The following is a 25,443-nucleotide window of genomic DNA, read 5'->3' on the forward strand; positions in this document are numbered from 1 at the left end:
GTCTGAATGTCCACCTCGCTCCTCACGCCGGGAAAACAGACTTTGCTCATAAATTTGTTTCTGTAATACAATAAAAAAAACACCAGAATACTTGGTTTGGTAACTAAACGATACCTACACTACATTATTCAGAACTATAAATCTGACTAGGGCTGGGTTTAATTATTGATTTGATTTTCCTTTGAACAGCCAGATATCTATGAATTAACGCAACGGCATTAAATATTCCTATTTTTTACTAATTTACTTTAATCTACCAAGCTAGAGTTAGTTTCTAGAATTTGCAGCATTAGTTCTTCTGAGAACGTCTTCCATCTCCAAGTCAAACTGGTCCTGCGTGATTTCCTTAAAACTGCCTTAAGCAATGTCTTTTTGAAATGTTTTCATCAGTAGTTTTGGACATCTAGAACATAATAATTCCATTTAGAACTAAGTTAACAGCGCAGTACTTTTTTCCCCCGCAACCCTTGAACGCCTCAGCCTCTCCTCCGGTGCTGCTTTGCTTTGTGAGTAAAAAAAAAAGGAGCAAAAAGACCTGTAGATATTGGATTAATAAACAAACGGACATTTCAGGAGGATTTTCAGCTGCGTCAGAGCAGGTCAGTCACAGGTTTGTCAGTTCACCATCTTTTTGTGAACTTCTGCCATAATGCTAAACTGTTAGCTGCTAACTGTTGCTGCGTCTTCTGCTACGGACATTTGGAGGGGGGGGGTGCTGTGATGGGGTGTGGTGCAGGGCCGATTTTCATCATCACCAAATCACCGAGGGCCGAACCACTGAAGCCAATTTTCTGCAATTGCCAATGTTTTGCATTATATGGGATGTTTTTCCTGGATTTTTTATTATTTTTACCTCCAGTTCGGCTTTACCCAAGTCTAAAAGCTGCAAAGCAACAGTGTAGTGCCACATTTGAAAGCTAAGGCCTGCAAAACTAATTGTAGCTTGTTGTTGCCGCTCTTTTGTCAAATTTTTGAAGCGTCTTTTAGGTTTTTATTGTGGGTTTTTAAGTAAGTTTAAGTAAGTATTTTTGCCCTTTTTTCTCGTCACTTTTTTCTCGCTCTTCAGTCACTTTTCTGTTGTTTTATTGTTGCTTTTGTTGTGTTTATGTCACTTTTATGTCACTTTGTTGTGATTCGATGCCATTTTGATGCTTTCTTCTCAAGAGGCTTTTAGGTTTGGGTAAAGCCAAACGGGGGGAAATGTGCTTAGTTCAGGTGGGAGTTAAGAGGTTCAAAAACATATGTAAACAGTCACATTTTGTATTTATATTATACTGTTTTTACACAATAACCACCAAAGCAAAAAGTGGCTCATCTTCCCCCAGCTTTGGCAGGTATGTGAGCAAATTCATCTTGGGGGCCAGAGGGTCTGTGCAGGAGGGCCGGATTTCCCCCCCGGGCCTGACGTTGCCGACCCCTGTTCTACAGTTTGCGAGTTTGGCACACAAGGTGGCGCATCTAGAGGGGCTTTTTGGTAATGCATCAGTGCCGGACCGGCAAATCTGGATCGCTTAGAGCAGCTTTAACTCAATCTGCAAATCGGGCCCTTTTGAAGTGAATCGGATCCATACCCAGCCCTAAAGCTGACAGATAATTTATTCCATCGGGGGTTATTTCTAGGGATGCACCGATACCACTTTTTCTAAAACCGATGCGAGTACGAGTACTTTGATTTAAGTACTTGCCGATACCGAATGCGAGTACAAGGCATTTTCTTCAACATTCTTGCTTTTTTTAATTTACTCGTGTACATTTCCTTAAGTAAAGTAGGCGACACATTTAAGAGCAGTTATATTAGAATTGTGCTGATGCCATTTATTATCTATTTTATTTTCATTCAACATCATTTTATTTTTTTATTGCACTGTCCATCATAGACAGAAAAGCCCATGTCCAAAAGCTCCCAATGCCTGTGCTTTATTCATTTATGTATTTTTATTAAACAATAGTATTGAGAAGTTACTTAAATGGTCTCTTTTCGTCTTTACTTCAGCTCTTGTAGATTTTCTCGTGTGTTTGTAGTAACTTAGCGAGTAGCTACAGCGTTTTCATTGTTCTGCTGCAGCTCATTTTCGCTCAATATAAACATGCTGTATGTCTTTAATTTGGATTTTCTGAGGACTTTTTAGTCGCTGGGTTAGTTTTTCAGATGAATAAACCCCTGGGCATAAAACGGCGTCAGAATGGCCAAAACTGCTAGCCGCGAGTTAGCAACGTTAGCCTGTATGTTGTAAACACTGCAGACGCTGCAGCACTAACAACATTAAGCTCTGGTTAAATCCAGCACAGACTCTGGTTTAGAGAGCGCAGTCTGTAATAAAGTCAGCTCTATGTGGATTATTGTATTTACACTAAACAATTCTCCAGTTTGTTGCTTCTTCTCTCCTCAGCTGAGAGCTGCGCCTCGTAGGTGCGCTGGCCACACGTCAAATGGTATCGGTTTCTGGTATCGGGACCTCATGAATGAGTACGAGTATGAGTACAAGCATGTGGTATTGGCCCGATACCCAACACTGGTATCAGTATCGGTGCATCCCTAGTTATTTCTTTTAACTTTTTAAATCAATATGCACATACTTCAACTGGCATCAAAATAAGGAGTTGTTGGTAGTAGCTTAACTTTTTCTCGATCGCATTCTGGTATCGTTAAACCCAGCCCTAACATCTGTGATTGAATGTTAGTCAGATAAGTTTGACAATAATGAACAAACTATTTGCCTGATTGGGCACCATCAATCATTAACTGCTCAACCCAAGATAAGTTGACTGAAATCACTGAAGTTTTCATCTGACTGAGACTCATTTTTTACAAACACAGCTTAAAACGAAAAGATGTTGGATTAAAATAATAAAAAAAAAAAATAGCTTACAATTGTTGCACCCAAGTTTTTCCAGACACTTTCTTTCGTAACTCGGCCGTTTTACGCAGAGACTCTGAGTTTCCGTGAGCTCGTGAACGCAGCATTACCAGCTCGGCAGCAGTGCATTGTGGGCGTTGCAGTCCCGCTCAGCAGCAGTGCATTGTGGGCGTTGCAGTCCCGCTCACAGCTGCACGTAGCTGAAGAGCAGCGGCACGAGGAAGAGCACGTTGAAGCCCACCGTGCTGTAGACGATGTACCGGTACGGCAGCTCGATGTGCATGTGCTGCCGCGCCTGCCGCACGTCGCCCCCTGCTGTCGAGGGGAAGACGCGGCACAGAGACGACAGCGTGAGCGCCTTCATCACCGCGCGGGTCAGCACCAGCACGGCCACGCCTGCGGGACAAGGAGAGACAGTAGTAAAGCAGGACGAAATGATGTTTACGGACATGGACACTGTAAACGACACAGTGAAACTAGGAAAACAAGACGAAAAAGTGACGAAAAAGCGACATAAAAGCCACATAAAAGTGAATATTTTGTTTTGTAAGCACCATATCATTACATATTTCATGTGTGTTTGGGTGGGGCCAGGTAGCCATGTATGGACAGTTGGGGGCACCCTTGAGTAGTGGTGTGGAAGCTGGCCTGGGTTTAGGCCCAACAGTTTTTTTGACTGTGCTAAACTGAGGAACTGTTTTGGGACCCTATGGAACTTGGACCACATTAAACAATCTTCTCCGTTATCCTGTAAAGGCCAGCACACACTACACAACTTTTCTAGTCTTAAACGATTTTATATAGAATGGGGGGTTCACACTTCACGACTGGATTCAGTGTGATTATAGAACGTCTGGGGGTTCACACTTAACGACTGAGAATCGTAAGAGTGAACACACTACACGATTCTGAACAGCTGATGTTTTGTAACACAGCCTCTCTACTGCCTCATTTGTGGGAAAACGTGTGTGTACCGATTGGTAAACGGTGTCAACAATGTCACAACACCGCAGTGCTAGCTTACTGCTACTACGAAGCCTTCAACTTGGCTATAGTTCTGTCAAATGGAGATAAAAGTTGGCGACGCGAAGAAGCGGGACGTATTTCAGTGGATTTATTAAGAAAAGGAGACGGGCCTCAGCCTCGAGATGCAGGAGACGGAGGAGAAAGTGGGGAGAGAAAGCAAAGCGAGGCTAGCCGCCGTTAGTGGCGAGGTCAAGCTGAACAGTTCGTCTCCAAACTCAGTAAGTGCCGCTAAACTCTGTTCGTGGTTGAAATGTAGTTGGAAAAGGTGGTTGTCGTGAACTTTTGTGATATAAAGTTGTGCTGTTTTGTGTGGGGCTGTGGCCATGAAATGAGTTGTTTGTGCCGCTGGTTTAACAGAGAAGTGAAAAAAGGAGGCGCGGCAGTGTTTTTCTGTCTTTCACATTTGGGACGGTAAAATCACCCACGTTTCTCCCGTGCGTCCATAATCGGGCTTAAAAATCAAACATGTTTGATTTCCTACGACTGGAGTCTAGTCACGTCTTTCTACCGCCCACACTACACGATTCGAACGTCAGTCCAGTCGTGACCCCCCCACACTACACGACCCGACTCTGTGTGACTGCCTTCGACTAGACGCGACTCGAGAAGACTCGGCACAACTGAGAATTAGAGCAAAATCGGGCATAAAAGTGTAGTGTAGAGTAGTGTGTGCTGACCTTAAGTCTGGACATTCCATTTATTTTTTACACAAAAGCACGTCGAGCTAAATCTAAAATTGCCAGAACAAATGCACGACAACAAATGCACGACAAAAAAGCAACGAAAACACAACAAAAAAGAGACGAACACAAAACAAAAAAGTTAGCATCAGTTACGCAGGTCTTAGCTTTCGAATGAGGCGTTACACTTGGATCAGAGGCATCGAGAAGTTGTTAGATTTGGGTAGATTTCATGCCATTAAAACACATCCTTTCAATGAACTCCCAGGGGTTGTACATCCCTGTGTTCAGGAAAGGTAGGGGTCCATCTAAACCTAATAAAAATACAAATGGTGTAATTGGGAGAAAAAACATCAAAAACATCAATGGCGAACTGTATGGACATTTGAAAAGTATTTTCAAGAGTCTTTTGGACGAGGAACCAGAAAATTAAGGCTTTAACTTCATTCAATTTATTATCAGTATCTAAAAGTTGTTGCACTGCACTTTCCCTTTCCCTCCTGGAATAACTTCTGCTTTTATATTTGTGTTTCAAAAGCAGGTCTGTCTGTTTTTTTTTATGTAATGTTACTTGTACTTTTCCGTGTGGCCAGAGACACTGAAACAGTCATTGCACATTCCAGGAAAAGGCTAGGCGACCATTGTTTACTCCTTGGTCTTGTTGGAATTTCAGTGAAGGTTGTTCTCCCTACACTAGACCTGGAGTGTTTAAGCCTTAGCCCTGTACCCAAAAGCTGTGATGTGATCAGCAAATTTAATTATGCTGGTGTTCGGATGAGATGTCGCACAGTTGTAGGTGTAGAGCAGGGGCCTAAGACACAGCCTTGGGGACACCCGATGAAAGGAGAAAGACTGGACTACTGGGATAAAAAGACTCACCGATGAGCATCCTGAGCAGCACCACGAGTAAGAGCCAGGCGGTGATGTTGGGCAGGGCGAGGGAGGCGGACAGCGGGTCGCGACTGATGCCCAGCCGTGCGTTCACGTGGGACGCCAGAGTGATGCCGGCCCCGCTGGCCAGGATCTGCGCCGTGTCGCCCCGCGAGGTGCTCCAGGCGTCCAGCCGGAAGCACAGCAGAGCCAGGACGAAGGGCAGCCCCAGCACCACGAGAGGAGCCCAGGAGCTGTGCAGGACGACGAGGTCAGTGAGGTCTAAGGCCGGCAGAAAGACGAGCAGGATCAGGGAGGAGTACAGCACCCCCGCCAGCACGTCCTGAGGAGAGAGGAGAGAGAAAGGAGAGGGTTAAAGCAAGGCCAAAACGTCCTTTTCTATCGAAGCTCTTCATGAGGAATAAATCCACTTAATTTTGCCTCGGTTTAGTCGAGTTGAGCCTGCACCTCAATTGGTACATCTTGTCATCAGGCCACACAGCTCTGTTTGCTTGGGCAGGTGTGAAAAAGGATTTGGTTCGAACAATGTGGGGGATCATGGCGTAACTGGGTTGGAAAGCGGAAAGACACAGGTGTGACGGAGACAGAAACGTGAGCAACTCAACTGATAAGCGTCTTCTGTCCATTTTCCAGAAAATTATATGACTTTCCTGCAACAAGTCTGATACGATCAGGCTGAGATAAGATAAACAGGGAAAAGGAAGTGAGCCTAACAATGACCTCTGAACCCTGGGTTTACCATAATAATGACGCCTCCAGCCCTGATTGGCCGGTTTGTCTCGGCTTGTGTCAAAGAGAAGCCGCTTGTACTTTGATAACAACAGCTTTTATTAGAATTTTTATGGTTATATGGTGTGTGTAGTTCATTTGGTTCATAATGGACCAGAACAGAGCCAAGTCGAGACAGAAGATCAACTTTTTGGGACAATTGAGAGACTCCATTGTACCAGGTCAAGTCCCTGAACCGCTTTCTGAGAACCAACACTTTTCCTTCCTTTCAGCTCAGACACAGCAGCGGTGCAGTCGGAGAGAGTGGTTGCGGTGGATAAAAGCTTCTGTCAGAGATAATGTCGAGATGAGCTCATCGATCTGCAGTAAACTCCGTTTATCTCATCTAGAAATGCAACGGAAGAACAAGGCCTTATCTCAGTCTGAAGTAAAGTCGAAACCAACTCAAAACTAGGGCCAAAGCGAGAGCAAAAACCTGGGCTAAAAACTAAAACCAACAGTAGACCTGGAGAAGAGATAAAATTAGCTTTGTACAGTGACCGACATTGACCTGGGCTTTATCTCACTGATAAAGCTTGTACTGAGGCACAGTCCTGTTTTAGAATCTGATTACAGTCGGCTACAGGCCTGACAGAGTCCAGACCCAACTACAGCCTGACAGAGTCCAGAATGTCCTCTCTGCTCTGCTAAAGCCAGGCACAGATCAGTCTGAGAGAGCAGGAGGACTCCTTTGTGTCACAGCTAAAGCGAAAGTTTTGATGCAGTACGAAAGACCTAAACTACATCTCCAGCACGGCTTTCTTTAGCAAAACCCTGTAGGGCACTGCTCACTAACATTATGGATTAGAGGTCGACCAATATTTATTCTCAGGCCGATGCCACTCTTAGGGGATTTTTACTGTATGCACCAACAATACTTTTGGCTAATGTTTTTGACCAACTGTCTTGTCTATAATCCTGTGTATGTATGATGTTTCTAAACTGTAAAATGGGTCAGCGTTGAACTATGACAGAAGGGGGCGCTTTATTTGGAGCATAAGGCTGACTTATCATGTAGTTGGTACATGGGAGCTCGTTTTAAAGACAAAAATCAGCAGATTCCAAATAAACATTAAAGGAATAGGCCACCATTTTTCCATACTGAAATATGTTCTTACATGACGAGTTGATGCGTACCTGTCTGGTCCAATGCAAAAAGCAGGAAGTCTATCACTTTCGGTCCGGCCTTTTAGCAGCATGACATTGTCTGATAGCCGATATTGTAAAATACCCAAATATCGGCTATAGGTCGACCTCTATTACTGATATACCGTAAATTCTCTAATACTGCCCTGTATTCCATTAGCGGCCGGGTCTCAAACAGAGGCCGGGTCTCTAACAGTAGCCGGGTTCGTGGCTGGCGGAGGCAAATTAAAGCCTGTCTCTAAAACAGGCCGGGGCTTTTATTAGAAACTATAGCGGTAGAAATATTCCCCATGTTAGGAATTTGTCTCATACGAGTGTAAATGAAAACTTACATGCAGGAAGTAAACAAACGGGAAGCGTAACTTTGACACAGATTTAGCCACTTTTCAAACCTCCTGTGCCTATATTTGGAAACAGGGCAAGAAACAAATGTTGTGTGACCCTCCAGGGTTTTAATAAAGTCACCATCGCGTCTTCAAAGCACGTCCAGCTGCTCCGTGTGCAGGTCAGTCCCACGCCTCAAAATAACTCCTCCGATCAGCGCGAGTGTCTCGTCTTCTCTCGGGTCAGTCTCATGATCGATCACAAACACAAACGCTCCGTCTAAACTCGCCTTTTACACAAGATAACAACAAATAATCCAAGTCCGCGGTAAAAGCAAAACAGAAACCTGCAGTGACATTGATGTCAAAGCTCCGCTAACAGCAACGAAACACTTCCTGTTGTCCCGACAAAATAAAAGGCGTCAATGTTCCAGCCGCTGGGAGAGTGTTTGAAATGTTAATTAATAAATGAACCTAATATTTTAGGTGCAAATGGACATAAATCTCATTTTTCTTCATTTTCCTGGCCGTCCGTTTTGCTCAAATAGAAATAAAGGCCTGTCTCTAATTGTGGCCTGGTCCTAGCTGCCCTTGGGTAAATAAAGGCCCCGGCCTATATTAGAGCATTTACGGTAAGTGAAGGATTAAACCAACCACAGCCTCCTCATCGCACAGTGCAGGATAAAACACTGCAACTTCAACTGAACGATGTCATCAGATAGCGACAAGAAGCCAACAACAACAAGAAACTCTGTGTGGGAAGCTTTGAGTCACTCACAAAACGTCTCCAACACTTCCTATGAATTTAGAACTGGTTCCAATGAAAAAAGCCCAGGTCTTTCTTTTATTGAAGAGTTAAAAAGTGTACAGTTGAATCCACATTGTCCTCTTTAAGCTTGGTGCGATTTTGTCCTGGTTTAGTCCTGGTTCTAAGTTGATCTCAGTCGTGGTTTGGTCCATTGTTTTAACCCTGTAATCCTCTGTAATCCTGTGTAAAACAAACTGGAGTCATGGGGCTAATCTCTGCCTTGGGCCAAAAACTTCCACTGTGGACAAAAAAAAAGTGTAGCAATGTTTAGTGGAAGCAGAAGGTTTGGTGCTGGTTTAGTCCGTGGTTCAGGTCTGGACTGGTTCCCGTGCGATCATTACACAAATGCAGGAGCTTCAGAACAAGTTCAGACCGGACGCACATGAAAATGAACTGTTTTGCAGGGGAACAACAAGCAGCAAATGGACTTCCGTGTTCAGTGGAAGTTCTAGATCCAGTTTTTGGTCCTGGAGTAGGCGTAGTTAAGCGCGGGCTCTGATACTGTGATCCTGCGTGGCATTAAAGTTGTATCGCGCGTAACGTGAGCTCTATAGTAATGTGTTGAGTCACCGCTGGGTCGTGAACCGCTCTGAGTGATGGAAGTAACTCAAACTCCTGAATAAAAGAGCAGGATCCTGTTTCTGTTTAACACCGCGGTAACGGCCGCTTTAGGGGAACACTGTAACTACTGTGGGTGCGAAGGTTTTAGCTTTAATTCACTCATCAATATCTGAAGTTTTCATGCATTTCTGTTATACGTAGAGTCAGGGCCTTACTGTGCACGGTACAAGCCATAATGACAGGTATTTGTAGCAGCTGAGACACTAATGCTTGCACTAATAGCAAAGGTGGTGAGTAAATAACCATCAGTGCTGCACTAAAGTAGTGTTTTTGAGAGACTAGCCTTGCAAAATATCAGACTCTGCCTAATGTCGGTGGCAGCTCGTCTTGGTCGTACGACTGTTCTGTTTCTGTTCTTTGTCATCGTCTTGCTGTACATCCTACGATTTCCCCCACGAAGAGTGACTGCTTGTCACAGAGAGCTAAAATCGAGCAGTGTGTACACCCGGCTTTAGACTCGTTTGGTCGACAAAAACTGGAGATGCACAGATCCGGCTTTTTCCGGGTTCGATTCCCACCTGGACGGGGCCTTTCTGTGTGGAGTTTGCATGTTCTCCCTGTGTCTGCGTAGGTTTCCTCCAGGTACTCCAGTTTACCCCACATGCACTGTCACGACCAAATAAACCAATAAATGTTACAGATCAGTTATATCTATTGATAAACTCTTGGATAAACATTTAACAAGGATCACTGGACTTTTCTACACTAAATATCCTTGTGTATATGACAGGCTTTATGTATAAACAACTCAAATTAAGTCAGTGGTTCCCAAAGTGGGGGTCGGGACCCCTCGGGGGGTCGCAAGGCCTTGAGTGGTCCCCAGATGATTTCAAGATTAAATAAAAAGAAAAATGCTACTGTTTTCATATATTTTTGTGTGTAAAACAGCCTAGAATTCTAAATAAACTGTTTAAAAACATACATTGATTTTAAAATCTGCCCTAAAGTAGCGGAAGAACAACTTTATACAATGTCCAAGCCAAAAAGGTTTGGAACCCCTGCATTAAATAATCTGATCATTACAAATAAGTTAGATCAGTTATTATTTAAACTGAATTATAAACACTTGGCTTCAGCAGTGGTTATTTTATTTGGCTACTTTAGATATTTCGATCATAGTTTCTGACCCAGCCTTGATTAGTTTTTGCTAGCAGAAGCATGCTCCCGCTAGCTTTAGCACGCTAGTGCTAACCGCAGAATTTTGTGTGGCAAAAAAAAATACATTTGCAATGGTTAAAACTAACTCAGCGATTTAATTCTCCAGGTTCTTGGCTTTACAATGAGATACAACGGGTTCATATTCACTTATATCTAGGTGGTAAAAGTAATGGTTTTGAGAGCAAAAACTGGTTCAGTATCGGAAATTTGTAGTTGATACCCAATTTTTTCCAGTATCAGCTGCAAAATCCGATACCAGTATCGGTGCATTTCTAATGAAAACTCAAAGGTTTCAGTATAATTTTAGTCAGTTTAAAAAAATAAAATAAAATAAGCAGTATTAGTATTTCAACAAATTAAATTAGGTTGACTAGTAATGAAAATAAGTATTGGAAATTGGGATGAAGGTCCTCGTCCTCTGATCATCGCTTTGAGATTTTTTTTTGCATTCACTGCTGTATTTACCTGGGGAAAGAATAAACCCAGGTCTGATGAACCACTTTCTCCCATTTTTGTCTCATCAACAAAAAAATGTATAAAGTCTATCATGTTTTTGTCACCAAAGAGTTATTTTGAGCTCATCGTGACGTGGTATAGTTATTTTAAAAAGGTACGTCAACGTAATTATATTGTTCTAGTCTTTGTTGACAAAAACAACACAGGTAGTGGTAGTAGTAGTAGTAGTATTTGTATTTGTACGTACCAGGACTGAGTGCATGCCCATGTAGATGCGGCTCACACAGACCAGGACACACCAGCTCAGCGCCACAGAGAAGCCCACGGCAAACGGGTACTGGGGAAGAGAATTAGAAACATGGTCAGGGAGTGAACAGCACAGAGATCAAAAACATCTGGGGACACACACAACATCAGAGCAACACGCGTCGTTCGTGGAAACAAATCTCTGCAAAAGGAAAAACCTCCCGTCAGTTTTTCCTCCAGTAAAGCGCCGTATTAAACAATGGCCCGCTGTAAACGCCATGTGATCACCATCTCCTCAAAGACTTCCTCCGGACCAGCCCTGGAACTCTCTCCGAGACTCCAACACAAACACTCACTGGACACTGTAGGGGCTGAGGGTCCCACCGTGAACAGGACGTCCCAAACGCGAAGGTGGAGTCAAAGGAAAACACTACAGTACGTGACGGTCGACAGCTCTGGGCCCGAGGAGGCGCTACTGCCAAATGCTTTATGATCCTGGAGCTCTGTTATCGGGGGCTTCGTGGCCCTGGTAGGGTCTCCCATGGCAAACGTGGAGCCAGAGGGGGCTTGGGCAATGTGATTTAGGCAGCTCGGATGGTTACCCCCACGTCCCGGCAATGGACAAGTGGAAGAAGATGGATGGATGAATGGATGCTTCAATGTTAATGCCACAAACCGTAGTTATTGTGTCTAAATATTTGCTAGTATTAAATCAAGCAGAGGAATGAAATCAAATGTTCATCTTTTTAAGTAGATTCGACAAATGAGAAAATTAAAAAAAACGGGCTAGAAGCAAGTTGGCCATTTTATACTCACTACTGCCACCTCAGGTCATACGTGTAACTGCACCTTCTATATTAAGCTCATGCTTGCCTGGCCTGCCAAACTACATGCTTTTTCAAAGATATTTCAAAGACATGTAGTCTGGGAGCAAGCATGATCTCAACGATTTCCCGGTGGGTGTGATTGACAGACGGCATCAACCAATCAGAGCAACGCTAGATACGTCGCAGCAACAAGTGTCAGGAAGCCTTTCCAAAAACGTCCTTATTTACGAGGAACGCTTCGAACGCTGTTTCTTGCTCCGGTTTTAGGGATAATTTTTTTTTTCAAATGATTTAAAACAGACGAAAGAGCAGGAGAAAACATCGTATCACTCGCCGCACACGCCATCTCTATTGTTTTGGTCGAGTGTGGTGACGGCTTCCGTGTCTTGGGGGAATGAAGTCCCGCCTCTCGGTGAGTGATTGGACCGATGTGGGTAAAATCGTGAAATGACAGGCTGCGTGGAGCTGTCCAGACGGTTCTTCTTTTGAACAGAAAGGAGGAGTGTCTGGCAGGCCAGGCAAAGCTCGTGCATGACGGCACTTCAGACCTGAAGTAAGAACTTTTTGAGTGACAGTGCAGGATTTTAGAGGCAGTAGTGGTGAACAGGCCTGGGCTCATTCTACACATTAGGGCATTGCTGGAGCAAGTAGGGGGAGGAAAATACTTATTTTGGGGTATTATGCAAAATCGACTTTTTCATTATGTCATTCCCTCATTAAAAACATGCCTGAAGTGTTGCCTTGGCACATTCACGTATTTTTGAGTAATCTGTAAAAACTCTGATGGCGGCCATTTTAGGGATAGGTTTGCCTGAGTCCTCCTAGGAACGCCCCCACCTCCTGGAGACGCCTCCGAGCTTTCGTCACCAGCCGAGTAACCAACCACTGCTCCTTAGCAAGAGAGAGCACTTTTATACAAGTTAGTTATTCTAATTTACTGCATTTACAGACCACCAGAAGGTTTCGTCATCATTGTAGTGTGATATAGACTGGTTCTATGTGATTGAAAAAAACATAATACCCCCTCTTTAAACTCCGTATAGTCCCTTTGAAGTGTAAAGCGGCCATCCAGTGCCACGCAATGCCTTTATTGTACCACAAGAAATATTCTACTCTAGATTTCACATGCTTTTTGGAACCACTGGTGTAAAACATCAAGCAATTTCATAATTTTGAAGAAAATGTATATCTAATGCCTCCTGGAAACACATAAATGTCATTGGGTCATTTGAAAAGTGAACAAGTGCATTATAAGGCCATATTTTGGGCACAGTTCAATGAATTCCTTTTAATTCTGTTTAATGCCCTGTGAAAAGTACGATGAAAAGCTTCACTTTCTAAACCGGGGCAATAGACGAAGGAGGAAGTGAGATTTTATAGAGAATTAAACACCAGTGAAAAGCAGAATCGGAGGAAAAAGCAGAGTAAAGCTTTTCAAAAGAAATGGTGCAGATCAGATCAGTTGGAGCCTGTTCCCATGATGCAGCAGTGGGTCTGCATTGTGAGTGGGTCTGAATGATGACAGCGTGTTGGATTTACGGCCCGGCGCGTCACTGTCGCTCGCCCGTGTGGAGATAACAGATAAGGCCCTGACCTCTGACCCCAGGCTGCGGGTCCAACAGGAAAACTGCTGCGTGTGAGGTTTGGGTTCAGACGAGTGACGACCACGACAGAAGAGTCCTACGAATAGGATTCACCGACAATGTTTAATAAATCTGCCCATTCAGTTCATCACATCCAGAGACACAGATGTTACATAATAATAATATTGTGGGACTGTGACGTTTGTGTTTAAACATTACACAGCTCTACAGAAGTTCAGAATGTTCTTATTCATGAAGCAGCAGCATCAGTGTTATCGGATTATGAATAAACAGTTTAAAGATGAAGTTTGATTCATACATTAGTAACAAGAATCTAATCAGAGTGAAATATTGGTGCATTGAGGCTTGTTTGTTGCTTTCTGATGGCAGAGAGTGACCTTTTTAAGCTACATTTTTAGCTCTACAGCGACTTCTTCTTATTTTGATTCCCTGTTTGGGAGAACAAATGTCCCACCTTTCAGTTTTTCAAGGCAAAGGATCTGGAAACCTTTTTGGGAGAATCCAGCAAAGATTAGAGATTATATATTGGTGTTTAATGGGTGTGTTACGGCAACTGTTTTGGCCTATTCCTCATGAATCCATCACATCAGTCCAAAAGAGAAACTACCAATTTACAAAGTAAGCACTGGACAGCTCCATTGTCTGAGTAAATAAACATACGTTGGGATTAAAACTGCTGCTAAAGATGAAACTCTGCTAATGAAGTACAGGTGCGATCAAGGAAAAATAGGATGCATAAAACAAATTGTGACAGGTTTGCAATTGGAATCTTGTTCTAACGTTGTTGTCATTTCAGAACATTTCAGAAGTTTAACATCTTAACTCCCGCCTGAACCCAGAGGATCTTTTTCCTCATGTCATCCGATTTTTTTCCCATCATTTTTTTGTTGGGAATTCAACTCATTTTTTTGTCATTTCTTGTCACATTTTTGTAATTTTTTTTGTAATTTTTTTTTAAATTTTTTTTGTAATTTTTTGTCACATTTTTGTAATTTTTTGTCACATTTTTTGTCACATTTTGTCACATTTTGTCACATTTTTGTCATTTTTTGTCACATTTTGGTCATTTTTTTTGTCACATTTTTATCCCATTTTTGTCTTTTTTTTTGTCATTTTTCGTCCATTTTTTTTCGATTTCTTGTGACATTTTTGCCACTTTTTCATCATTTTTTTTTTCAATTTCTTGTGACATTTCCATCATTGTTTTCGTCTCAGTTTTGTTGCTATTTTCACAGCTCTTTTCCAGAAGCTTTTGGACTGGGGTAAAGCCAAACTGGAGAAAATGTGCTCGGTTCAGGTGGGAGTTAAGGGGTTAAACGATGGCTTTCAGAAAGACCCTACAGAGACACGGGAACACTGACGTCTCCGCTGAGGATGTTGTTTTCCCTTTGCAGACGACAAATCAGTGTTTCCTTTAGAGTTCTTATCCAGTCTTTGATGAAAGTGAATCTGCTGAATGTGCCGACAGCTGCAGAGGGACGGCCTGAACCGGGTGGGGGTCAGAGGTGAACAGTCGTCCATCATTCGACCTGTGCGTAGTTTCTCTATGGGGATTCTCCTGCTGCTCTGACGGCTCTGTGGGAGGCGGCCTCTCATGGGTCTCAATCACTTTCCACACCGGGCCCAGGATGTTTGAACACAATGTAATGGCAGTGGACGGACTTTTCATGATTTCGAATATAAACTCTTTTAACCTCTTACCACCCACTGAACCAAATGCATTCTGTCCTCTTTGGCCATTATATAGGCCTGTGTAACAACTCATTTGAAAGCTAAGACCCACAAAACTAATCTTTTTCCTCGTGTTGTTGCTGTGTTGGGCAACCTTATTTATGTATTTCTTTATGGTCACATTTTGAGTTTTTGTAATTTTTTTTGTTGAGTTTTTGTCACATTTTGTTGAATTTGTCATTTTTTTGTTGAATTTTTGTAACTTTTTTGTTGAATTTTTGTCATTTTTTGGTTGAATTTTTGTCACATTTTTGTTGAATTTTTGTCACATTTTTGTTTGAATTTTTGTCACATTTTTGTTGAATTTTTGTCACATTTTTGTTTGAATTTTTGTCACATTTTTGTTGAATTTTTGTTGAGTTTTTTGTCACTTTTTGGTTGCGTTTACATCCTTGTTTTCTCATTTTTTTGTAGCTGTGCTTTTTTCCCAAGAAGCTTTTTGATTAGGGTAAAGCCAAACTGGAGAAAATGGGATCCGTTCAGGTGGGAGTTAAGAGGTTAAATGTTTGCATTTCAGAAGCTTAACTGTAGTTTGTTGGTTTAATAAAATATCACACAACTTTTCTTTTTGCCTGTGTAGCATTAATGTCGGCCCTTTCTCTCACAATTATATAACTTCGAGGACGACGACACACAGTAAACTTAAAGGCACTATACTTTATATTTTTCTTGTAGTGGAATAAATGTCCACCTTTAGTATATTGTAAACTCAGTGGGAAAAACACTGTCTATTTGTATCAATTTCATGAACTCTTTCTCTCTCACGCTTGCATTTCTGTGACAATGACCCTGAAAAGTAACCCTGCAAGTTGTGAAACAGGCCGATAAACTCGTCCCTGTGAAGACTCAAACATGTGAGGGACGTGAGGAATGAGTTTGGACGAGAGGTGGAAAAAAAAAGGTAGAAAAAAAATTGTAAAAAGGACAATTATCTTTTCGAATCAAAAAATATTGAGATATTCATTTTTGTCAATATTGTCCAGTCCCATTTTTAATATCGGCTGGCTAATAAATCGGGCCGATATTTGGAGATTTCACAACATCAGCTATCAGTCGATCTAGTGCAGAAAAAAGCCGATATTTCCGGGACTGAAAATGATAAGAGACTTCCCGCCTTGGAAAAAAATTGTAAAGAGCAAAGTCAGGGCTTTTAAACGAGTCTTCCAACAACTCCCTCGGCCTCAGGGGAACAGAGAAACATCGCAATGAAAATTGATTAGCTTCAAGTTTGAACTAAACCTCCGTCAATATGGACATGCTGCATTTCATTTTGAAGTGCCGAATCTGGAGAATTCAATCGCCGAGTTAGTTTTAATCTCCACTATTGTATTTTTGATCGCCGTGCAAAAAAGCTGCGGCTAGCAACAATATGCTAATGCTAACGACAACTAATCAAAGCTGGGACAGAAACTATGATTGATTCACCTAAAGTAATAACTTTAATAACTTCGGCTACTGCTTGCGTGTCCAAGTATTTGTTTTTACAGGGTTATAGACCAGACATCTGGAAAAATTGGCCAATAATATCACATAATAATAGCACATGGGCATCATGGCCCGACCAATATGGATTTTCGAGGTCTGATACCGATACCGATATGAAGAGGGTTGGCATGGCCGATAGCCGATATAAAGGCCTTTATTTTAAGTAATTTAATTTGATGTTGTTGTTTTTTTAAATCTCTAAAATAGCCTAAAGTTAAACATTTATTATTATAGCAAAGGTTTCTATCATAGAAATATATAAACCAATGTGGGTTTTTCAAAGCCCTGACTGAGCTCTTTCGGGTGTTGAAAAAGGAAAAACAGGAAGTCTCTATCAATTTCGGCTATCGGTCATAGCCACTATTGGAAATATCCGCCAATTAACATCCCAAAATATCGGCATCAGCCTTAAAAAAAAAACATATTATAAATAACCATGTATAAAATAACCATATATAAAAAACACAATTTTAATAGTGGCTTCCCTCTTTCATTGTTTGTAATGAACACAAATCAGGTATTGGGCCTTTAAGAGAGAAGCAGTGTTTTAACTGAAAAGCTCACATTAGGACGAGAAAAGATCAAGATTCAGCTGATTTCCGCAGACATGGTGCTGAAGATGGAAAGCTTGTTTTTATCTGAGTTCCCTAACTTCTGCACATTTTAAGCTCCTATACGTTTTTTTCATTGCAGGCTGTGTTAACACAAAAAAAGTGTGAATCTCTTTCAGATGTCACTTAATATTGGGATATATTATAGAGCCGCCAAACATAACACTGTGGACCCCACACAACAGCCTCCAGTGTCTTCTCGTATGTAGGCCAACCACTCCAGATCGGCATCTGCGCTTTGCCCCGGCCCCCGTCGTCCTCCCGACCTGCTTTTTATCTTTAGACCTGGTTTTCGTCTCGTCTTTCTCATGAATATTGAAGACTTAAGGAAAGGCCAAAGTCTCTGTTTGTTCTCCTGCGCTAAGGCGTTTACAATGAGCGGGTCAACATCGTCCGCAAATATCAGTCACGGAAAAACCAAACCCACGAAAAACGAGAAGATCAAGATTCAGGGCGATGCAGAAAGAAAACACTTTGCAGAAAATTTAGGGGGAGTTTTATGACCCTTCGCTTGCCTTTAAACGTTGTAGATTCTTTTAAGAAGAAGAGAAGCTGGTGAAACAGTTGCTAAATTGGAAAATGTTTTATCTTATGAAGAGAAGTAAATGTGGCAGTGATTTCTTGGTTTCTTATTATGTACACAGAGTTCATACAGGCAGGCCATTAGGACTAAAGAGGTTTTAGTGCATAATTTTTGCATTTGACAAACTTAGGCTGTTAAAATGGATCAGCAACGTCATTACCAGTCCATGTGGTGCAGAGACCTTGGTGCAAAACCTGTTAACCGTGGTCTTGATCTCATTTTATCATGCATGGGTCTCTTATCTAAGGTCAGGGATTTGAAAAACCTCAGATAACTGGCCCAGTTTAAATCCGATCTCTCTCGATCCTTGCACCCACTTGTTATTTCTTGTTCCTTTCTCATTGTTCAGGAAACAGCACTTCTTAGAAAGGAGTGATGTTTAACAATGGCTTTTGCTTTCTCATTGTCCTCAAGTGATCTTTGGTATAAAGAACTGCAGAGGCTGAAGAAACTGAACAGAACGTGACAAAGACTTCCTTCCTCCTCCAGACGAGGAGGAACTGGGCAGTTTCAGTTTCCACCAGAAAGATCAAAAACAATAAAAGAGAGTGGGCGTGACAGACATTTACCGAGAGGAGATTTGGAGAAGACGGGTGCCCACGTTTTACACTGATCAAGCTCAATTTTCAATTAGATGTTATTCTGTTGAATTAAAAACAAATGAACTGATGTGATTTATGATGACGGACCTTTTCTAAAACTCTTTCCACTTCTGTATCATCAACAAAAAGAACTCCATCTGCAGAGCTGTTCCTGCATGTTTTACAGGAGTCAGGTTAGCAGTCCATGGGGAGAGAGAGGAGAGGCACTGTTCATCAGCCTCACTCAGAAAAAGATCCAAACTGGGATTATAAAGAAGTGATTTAATCTATTTCTGGACAAATTACTGCTATAAAAAGTTATTCTATTTTTCTATAAGACATGACATATGTCGACTGGCCGATATTTGGGTATTTTACAATATCGGCTATCAGCCAAACTAGCGCCTATAAAGACAATATCTCTGGGACCGAAAGTGATAAACACAAGTTTCACCAACTAAACCTCAGTGAACATGGACATGCTGTCATATTGAAGGGAACAACCTGGAGAATTCAATCACTGGCTTAGTTTTAACCTCCACAATTGTATTTTTAATCGCCAAGCAAAATACTTCAGCTAGCAACAGCATGCGAAAATAAAATTACCCAACATATTTGTAATGATCAGTATCCAGTGATCCTTGTTTAAAATAATGTTTATGTCTATTAATCCATATCATTGATAAATGATCTGTACTGTCTCGTTTGCAAGAAAAATTAAGACTGAATTGACCTCACGCTGGAGAAAAGAGGATCATTCAATTTTTCACTCAGAGAAAGACACTTTTGTGAAATCCTCTTGGTGTCGGTTATTATCGGTATCAGAAGAGAAAACCCTGGATCGGTGCATCTCTAGTACCAGTAACTAAACAGGAATGTTTTTAAAGAGGGGGTATTATGCTTTTTTCAGTCACATAGCACCAGTCTATAGCACACTACAATGATGACCAAACCTTCTGTTGGTCTGTAAATGCAGTAAATTAGAATAACTGCCTTGTATAAAATTGCTCTCTTAAAATGGCTGTAGTGAATGTCTTGAAATAGGCCTCTGTCTCTTTAAGAACCTCTGACCCTTTCCGACACGCCCCCTCCACACGCTGTCTGTGGGGGTTCTGCTGAGGAGCAGTGGTTGGTTACTCGGCTGGTGACGAAAGCTCGGAGGCGTCTCCAGGAGGTGGGGGCGTTCCTAGGAGGACTCAGGCAAACCTATCCCTAAAATGGCCGCCATCAGAGTTTTTACAGATTACTCAAAAATACGTGAATGTGCCAAAGCAACACTTCAGGCATGTTTTTAATGAGGGAATGACATAATAACATGATGTAAAGCTTGAAAAAGTCGATTTTGCATAATACCCCCCCTTTAATAAATCAGTCCTATGCCCCAAGTACAGTTTAGAGGCAACAATTCGGAATCAGCCTTAGACAAGCCCGTATGGTTCGACCTCCACTATTTCATCAGAATCCATCAATCTCCCTCATCCGCTGCTCGAGACAAAGTCCATCCATCACTGAGACGACGGACCACGTCCAGATCTCCTCCTGTGTCCAAACACATGTCCAGACCGACTGATAGGAGTTTCCCCACAGCTATAAACCTGACACAGGGCTCCTTGTACTTTTTGTCCTCCACAACTGCATAAAGAACAGTCTGAAACATTTGCCTGTGTGCACTTGGCTCTGTATTGGCACTTTTACTTCCACTCACTTGATTTTCTCTTCATGCAGGTTATTGCTCATTAAGAGCCGAGTCCTAACACGTCGTTTCTACTGATTTACCTAAAGCTGTGTTTCCCACGGATTAGACCAGTGTTTCCCAACCAGGCGAGTTTTCAAGGACTTAAAGTGCGTATGACAGGTTTTAAAGCTTTTCAAAATATGACTCGTTTATCTAGATGCATTATATCTGTTTTAAGTAATAATAATTTTATTTCAGTGACGCTGCAATTTTAAAGAAGAATTTATGCATATTTTTATTTGAACTTTTAAGTTGCTGACAGGAAGTTACATAGATGGAGGTAAATACTACGTTCATGTGGTCCTCGTGGAACTAGGGAAACGTTTTCCCCAGTTGGGAAATGCATCTGAACGCTCGATCAACTGGAGAAAATGACTGGGGAACTCAGGTCCCGATTTCAGCTGATCTGCTCTATTGTCTAATGTGAGCTTTTTAGTTAAACATTACTACTTTTTGAGTTTAGCGTGAGTTGACGTCATCCTCAGAGTAACAAAATTCCGAGTGAAATGGCCGGAATAAATGCTAGCAAAATGTACATTTACGTATTAATTTTTAAAACTCACAAACTATCATTTAGCTTTTGAGATGCTAACATCATGTTTAATTAATTAGCTCAGGTAAGCACTAACAAGTGATAAAAGACGTGAATGTTTTTATTTGATGACGTCAAAATCCCCACTTTCCCACAAAAAACACATGAACACAAACACACTGGGGGCAATGACGTCACATCTCAGGAAAACGAGCTCCCCAGTTCACATGAATGTAGCAAAAGTTCCAAAAGTTCACTCACTCATTTCCCATTGACTTAACATGGTCGGCACGGCAACAGTTTAAAATTCTTGTCCTCTATCTATGTCACTTCCTGTCAGTGTCCAATAAGAATGTGAGACTATAAACATCACAAAAATGGTCAAACTACAGCAAGCTGGGTGAAATGTTTAGCAAAATCATAAATGTAGTTGTGTTAAAGCAGCGCTAAGTAACTCATGCCCCTAGAGGCCATAAGTGCCGCTGCAGGTGTCGTAAGATGCTGCGTTTTTTTACTCATTAATTGTCCGTGAGAGTAAATACTGCGCTGACAGAAAAGACAAAGGGAGAGAGGGATATTGTTCAACCAATTACACAATGGAGATCTTTTTTTTCACTCAAACTTGGCTGTAAATACAGTTTAAGTGGCGCTACCCAGCAGTTAGCTTTGCTCGTTAGCCTGTTAGCTTCTCCTTTGTGATTCCATTAGTGTGTATTGGTGACTCCGACCCGGTGCAGGAAAGCTGCAATTGTGTTTTTCTGGCCAGAGTCACCAGGGGGAGATGAAAGACCCTCCAATCATCCCGATAACACTTGTATTACCCCCAGAGGGACTACGCAAAGGACTTATTAAGGTAAACAAGTTACTTAGTGCTGTTTTAACTATGTTTTTGCAAAAATTGCGTCTAATGTGTCATATGCACTTTAATGCACTTTTAAGAAAAAAGGTGAAACTGAACATAACTTTGCACAATATTAGCTTTTCCTTTCAGTGAAATGTAGTTTTAGGAGAATTTTAGGTTTATATCGAACACAACATTGTTTTGTTACTAACAAATAGTGCTTTTAATAAATTATTGCTTTGTAAACTGTGTAAACCCTTGAGGTAGGGGGTACATGAACAGGGCTGGACTGGCCATCGGGAGAACCGGGAGTTTTCCCAGTGGGCCGACGTACTTTTGGGCCGGTTGGGCCAGTCAGATCGACAGATAAGCCCCGTAATACTTTGCACCGGCCCACAATTAGCGCCAAAAGCTATTGGAAGTTCTATCATTACATAGATGCAATTACACAATTCCTCCACTACAGGGACGTGACGCATTTTATACCCTTCTGGTGGGGCTTTCTTGAGTTATGGTTCCCAGATAATCTCGCATAATGAGCAATGGGTCTCTGGAACATAACACTCATGCCCCTCACGTTGCGAATATAAGAGGAAATCGTTTATTGTAACCTCATTAACGCAACGCACATTTTAAGATTGTTAAGTAAATTTACAAAAGTTCCATCACGTTGTAAACAACAAGATTAAAGCGTTGAGGGTTTAACATGCAGCGATTGTCCTCGATTCGTAGTTCATACTGTTTTAGTTCAAGGGCTCATTGTTTTTCTCATCACGTCAACTATTGCTTTGAATATGCCTTTTTTTTTTTTTTTTGTGGGCCAGTCTTGACCCACAAGTCCCGGGTCGTTTTTTTCTGCCAGTCCAGCCCTGTACATGAACCACCAATATAGGATCCAAAGGCTGCAGAGGGGGAAGAAAAAGGTTGGGAACCACTAGATTAGACTATGGTTGAATGGAGTAATCCTTTACTAAAATAACTGATACTATTGTGCTGTCGTATAACACTTAATTTTTGAGTTGTCCTTACAAAACATTAGCTTGACACTACACGTTTTGCTTTACTTGCTTTTTGTTGGCTTTTAAGTGTACTTTTATGTACTTTAATGCATACTCTCTGGTCAATATTGCACTCTGAATCTACAAATGACCAGTCTGAGGTTGAGACTGGATAAACTATTGTGTGTTTAATGTTAACCCTGACTAAACTTTGACCAAAGCTGGAGCGACTGTCTGTCTGTCTGTCTGTCTGGCACCTACCTCCCAGCGGCCGTGCGTCATGTAGAAGAGGGCGAAGGGAATGGCAGTGCCCGACATGGCGTGCGTGGAGGGCATGCTGTACTCGGAGTTGTAGAACATCTCCACCTTGACCACGGGCGGCGAGGCGGGCCGGGACCAGCCCAGGAGGTCCTTGGTGCACTGGCCCAGATACATCACCCATGCCCACACCATGATGATCCGGCGGCCCACCAGCGCGTCTACGTTCCACATCACAAAGGGGAAAAAGATGAGATAAAACAGCTCGTTCCCCAGTTCTGTCCCGAAAGTGAAAAGGTAAAACAAAAAGCGGTTTTCGATGAGAAACTCCTGCCCGGCGTCTCCGGTGAGGGAGTTCTTGCGCAGAGGCTTCCCCAGACTCGCTGCCCCATTTTGGGTCAACTTTTCCCCGTCTTCCCCCTGATTTACCGACACGTTTGAAGCTGTAACTCTCTTGTGAAGCCCTTGTGAATCGCTCGTGTGCGTCTCCCCTTCCCCAGCCTCGAAAACACCCGCTTTCCCCGCCTCGCTCTCCCCCGACTCGTGATGCAGACTCGTCCCGTTGTTGAGCACTCGTTTTCGGTCACATTCCCTGCTGTCCCCGCTGCTGGTGCTGGTGCCGCACTCCTCCGCGGGGGAAAACGTTCCTCGTATCCCGCAAAAGTGCTGAAAGCGAGCCACAAGGTAAGGGTCCTGGAGGTAGTCAAATAAACCCCTTAATCGGCTTTGTTTTTCCATGTTTTTTTTTTTCTTCTCCAGCGGGTTGGTGGACTACATGAAGCCCCGAGGAGGAGCTCGAATCCCGGCTACTTTCGCTGCTAGCGCTCGGTTAGCATTAGCTTCCCCATGGTTGCTAACCGCTAATTAACGGCTTACGGTGAGTCAGCGGCCGAAACGCGGGGATAAAAAAGTTTGCGAAAGCGGGGCAAAATGTGGGGAAAGTCGTAGAAAAGTTGGGATAAAAGTGATGTGAGAGGTGGTGTTGAGTGTCCCGCTGCTTTTGACAGATGAGAGGCGGAGAGCGAGGGTTTTTTTCACCGGGAGAAAATGTCACTTCCTCCGCCTTAAAGGAGAAGTGAAGCTGGGACAGAGGAACAACCAACGACCTACATCCACGAGAAGAGCATGAAGAAGCCCCACGGTGACTCGAATTTGTGTTGTTTTGTATCATTTTATAAAGGAAAAGTTGTGTAGTGCTTCTAAGCTAGCACTTCTTAGCTACTAGTCCCACGTGTGAATGAAAACATTAGCTTTAACCTGTTAACTCCCGCCTGAACCGAGAGAATCTTTTTCCCCCACGTCATCAGATTTTTTTTTTCCATCATTTTTTTGTTGGGTATTCAACTCATTTTTGTAACTTTTTTGTCCTTTTTTTGTCACATTTTTGACTTTTTTTTTTTTTCATTTTCTGTCAAATTTAGTTTAGAATTTTTGTACTTTTTTCGTCCATTTTTTATCACATTTTTGTCATTTTTTTGTCACATTTTTGTACTTTTTTTGGTCACATTTTTGTCATTTTTTCGTCAATTTCTTGTAAATTTCTTATCATATTTTTGTGACATTTTTGCCACTTTTTCATCAATTTTTCATCACTTTTTTGTCAATGTTTTCTCACTTTTTTGTCACATTTCCATCATTGTCTTGTTGCTATTTTCACAGCTTTTTCCAGAAGCTTTTGGACTGGGGTAAAGCCAAACTGGAGAAAATGTCCTCGGTTCAGGCGGGAGTTAAGGGGTTAACTCCCACCTGAACAGAGCACATTTTCTCCACTTTGGCTTTACCCCAATTTAAAAGCTTCTTGAGAAAATCGTCAAAAGAGCAACAGAAATGAGACGAGGACAAGGATGAAATGCAACAAAAGAGCGACAAAAACACTGTCCAAAAAAGGCACAAAAGAGTGACAGAAAAGTGACAAAAGTGGAGCGAGACAACAACAAAATAGTGACAAAAGGTGATGAAAATGTGGGGGTGGGAAATGTGACAAACGCAATGAAAAAGCAATGGATCAAAATACCCAAAAAAGTGACTAAAACACAAGGAAACAGATCAGTTTAGATGAGTCTTGTAGGTCTTAGCTTTCAAATGAGATTTGGGTAAATCTGAACCGGAGAAAATGCACTTGGTTAAGGCAGGGGTTAAGAGGTTAATAGAGTTCGGGAATGTGATGTCATATCGCTAAACATTATGGGATTAGCAGCAATTATAAACTAATGGAGATTTTAGGAGTTAAAATACATATATAGAAAATATAGAAAGGCATGCTAACAGCTGCAAAGATGGCGGATCTCCACAGGTAACTGGTTATTAGGCATATCCTGGTTATGACAATATTCTGGATATGATGTTTACATGTGAGAAACCAGGACACATATCCCTGTTTACCTGAGTAACTACAGTACCCTGCATATTTAGGCTTCTGTGAGGGGCGGAGTTCATTATATATATGGGAAGGAGCTAAATACTTAAGCAATGTGACTAAGGCATGGCTTTTTTGGACATTTCCCTAGTACAGACTACAGAGACAACAACTATCCAATGAAGCACTTAAACAGTAGAGTTCTTTCCCAGCTTGATTGACAGATGATAACCTGGATACTTCAGTGCATGTAAACTGTAATAAGCCCAGGATGAGTGAGCCTGTGCCAGCGAGTGCAACTGTGAGACAATGGATGCAAA

At 42.1% G+C, this 25,443-nt stretch overlaps 1 protein-coding gene across 2 annotated transcripts; it reads right to left on the reverse strand.

Annotated features, from left to right (window-relative positions):
* LOC306975776 (sphingosine-1-phosphate phosphatase 1-like) lies at window positions 1-23,793 on the reverse strand. Of its 2 annotated transcripts, XR_013793721.1 has the most exons (5): window positions 22,771-23,793; window positions 10,983-11,072; window positions 5,444-5,777; window positions 2,871-3,254; window positions 1-60 (listed from the first exon to the last, which is right to left on the reverse strand). XR_013793721.1 is itself a non-coding variant. In XM_079573525.1 (4 exons), exons 1-4 carry the CDS (start codon window positions 23,503-23,505, stop codon window positions 3,043-3,045), a joined length of 1,371 nt encoding a protein of 456 aa, XP_079429651.1. In that variant the 5' UTR covers window positions 23,506-23,793; the 3' UTR covers window positions 2,782-3,042. The 2 variants fall into 2 exon arrangements, 1 of the variants encoding a protein (XP_079429651.1); XM_079573525.1 differs by lacking the exon at window positions 1-60 and having other exon boundaries at window positions 2,782-3,254.
* Between the last annotated feature and the right edge of the window lie 1,650 nt (window positions 23,794-25,443).

Source organism: Gobius niger, assembly GCF_951799975.1.
Source record: "Gobius niger genome assembly, chromosome: 16".
In the NCBI taxonomy this organism is placed as follows: domain Eukaryota; kingdom Metazoa; phylum Chordata; class Actinopteri; order Gobiiformes; family Gobiidae; genus Gobius; species Gobius niger.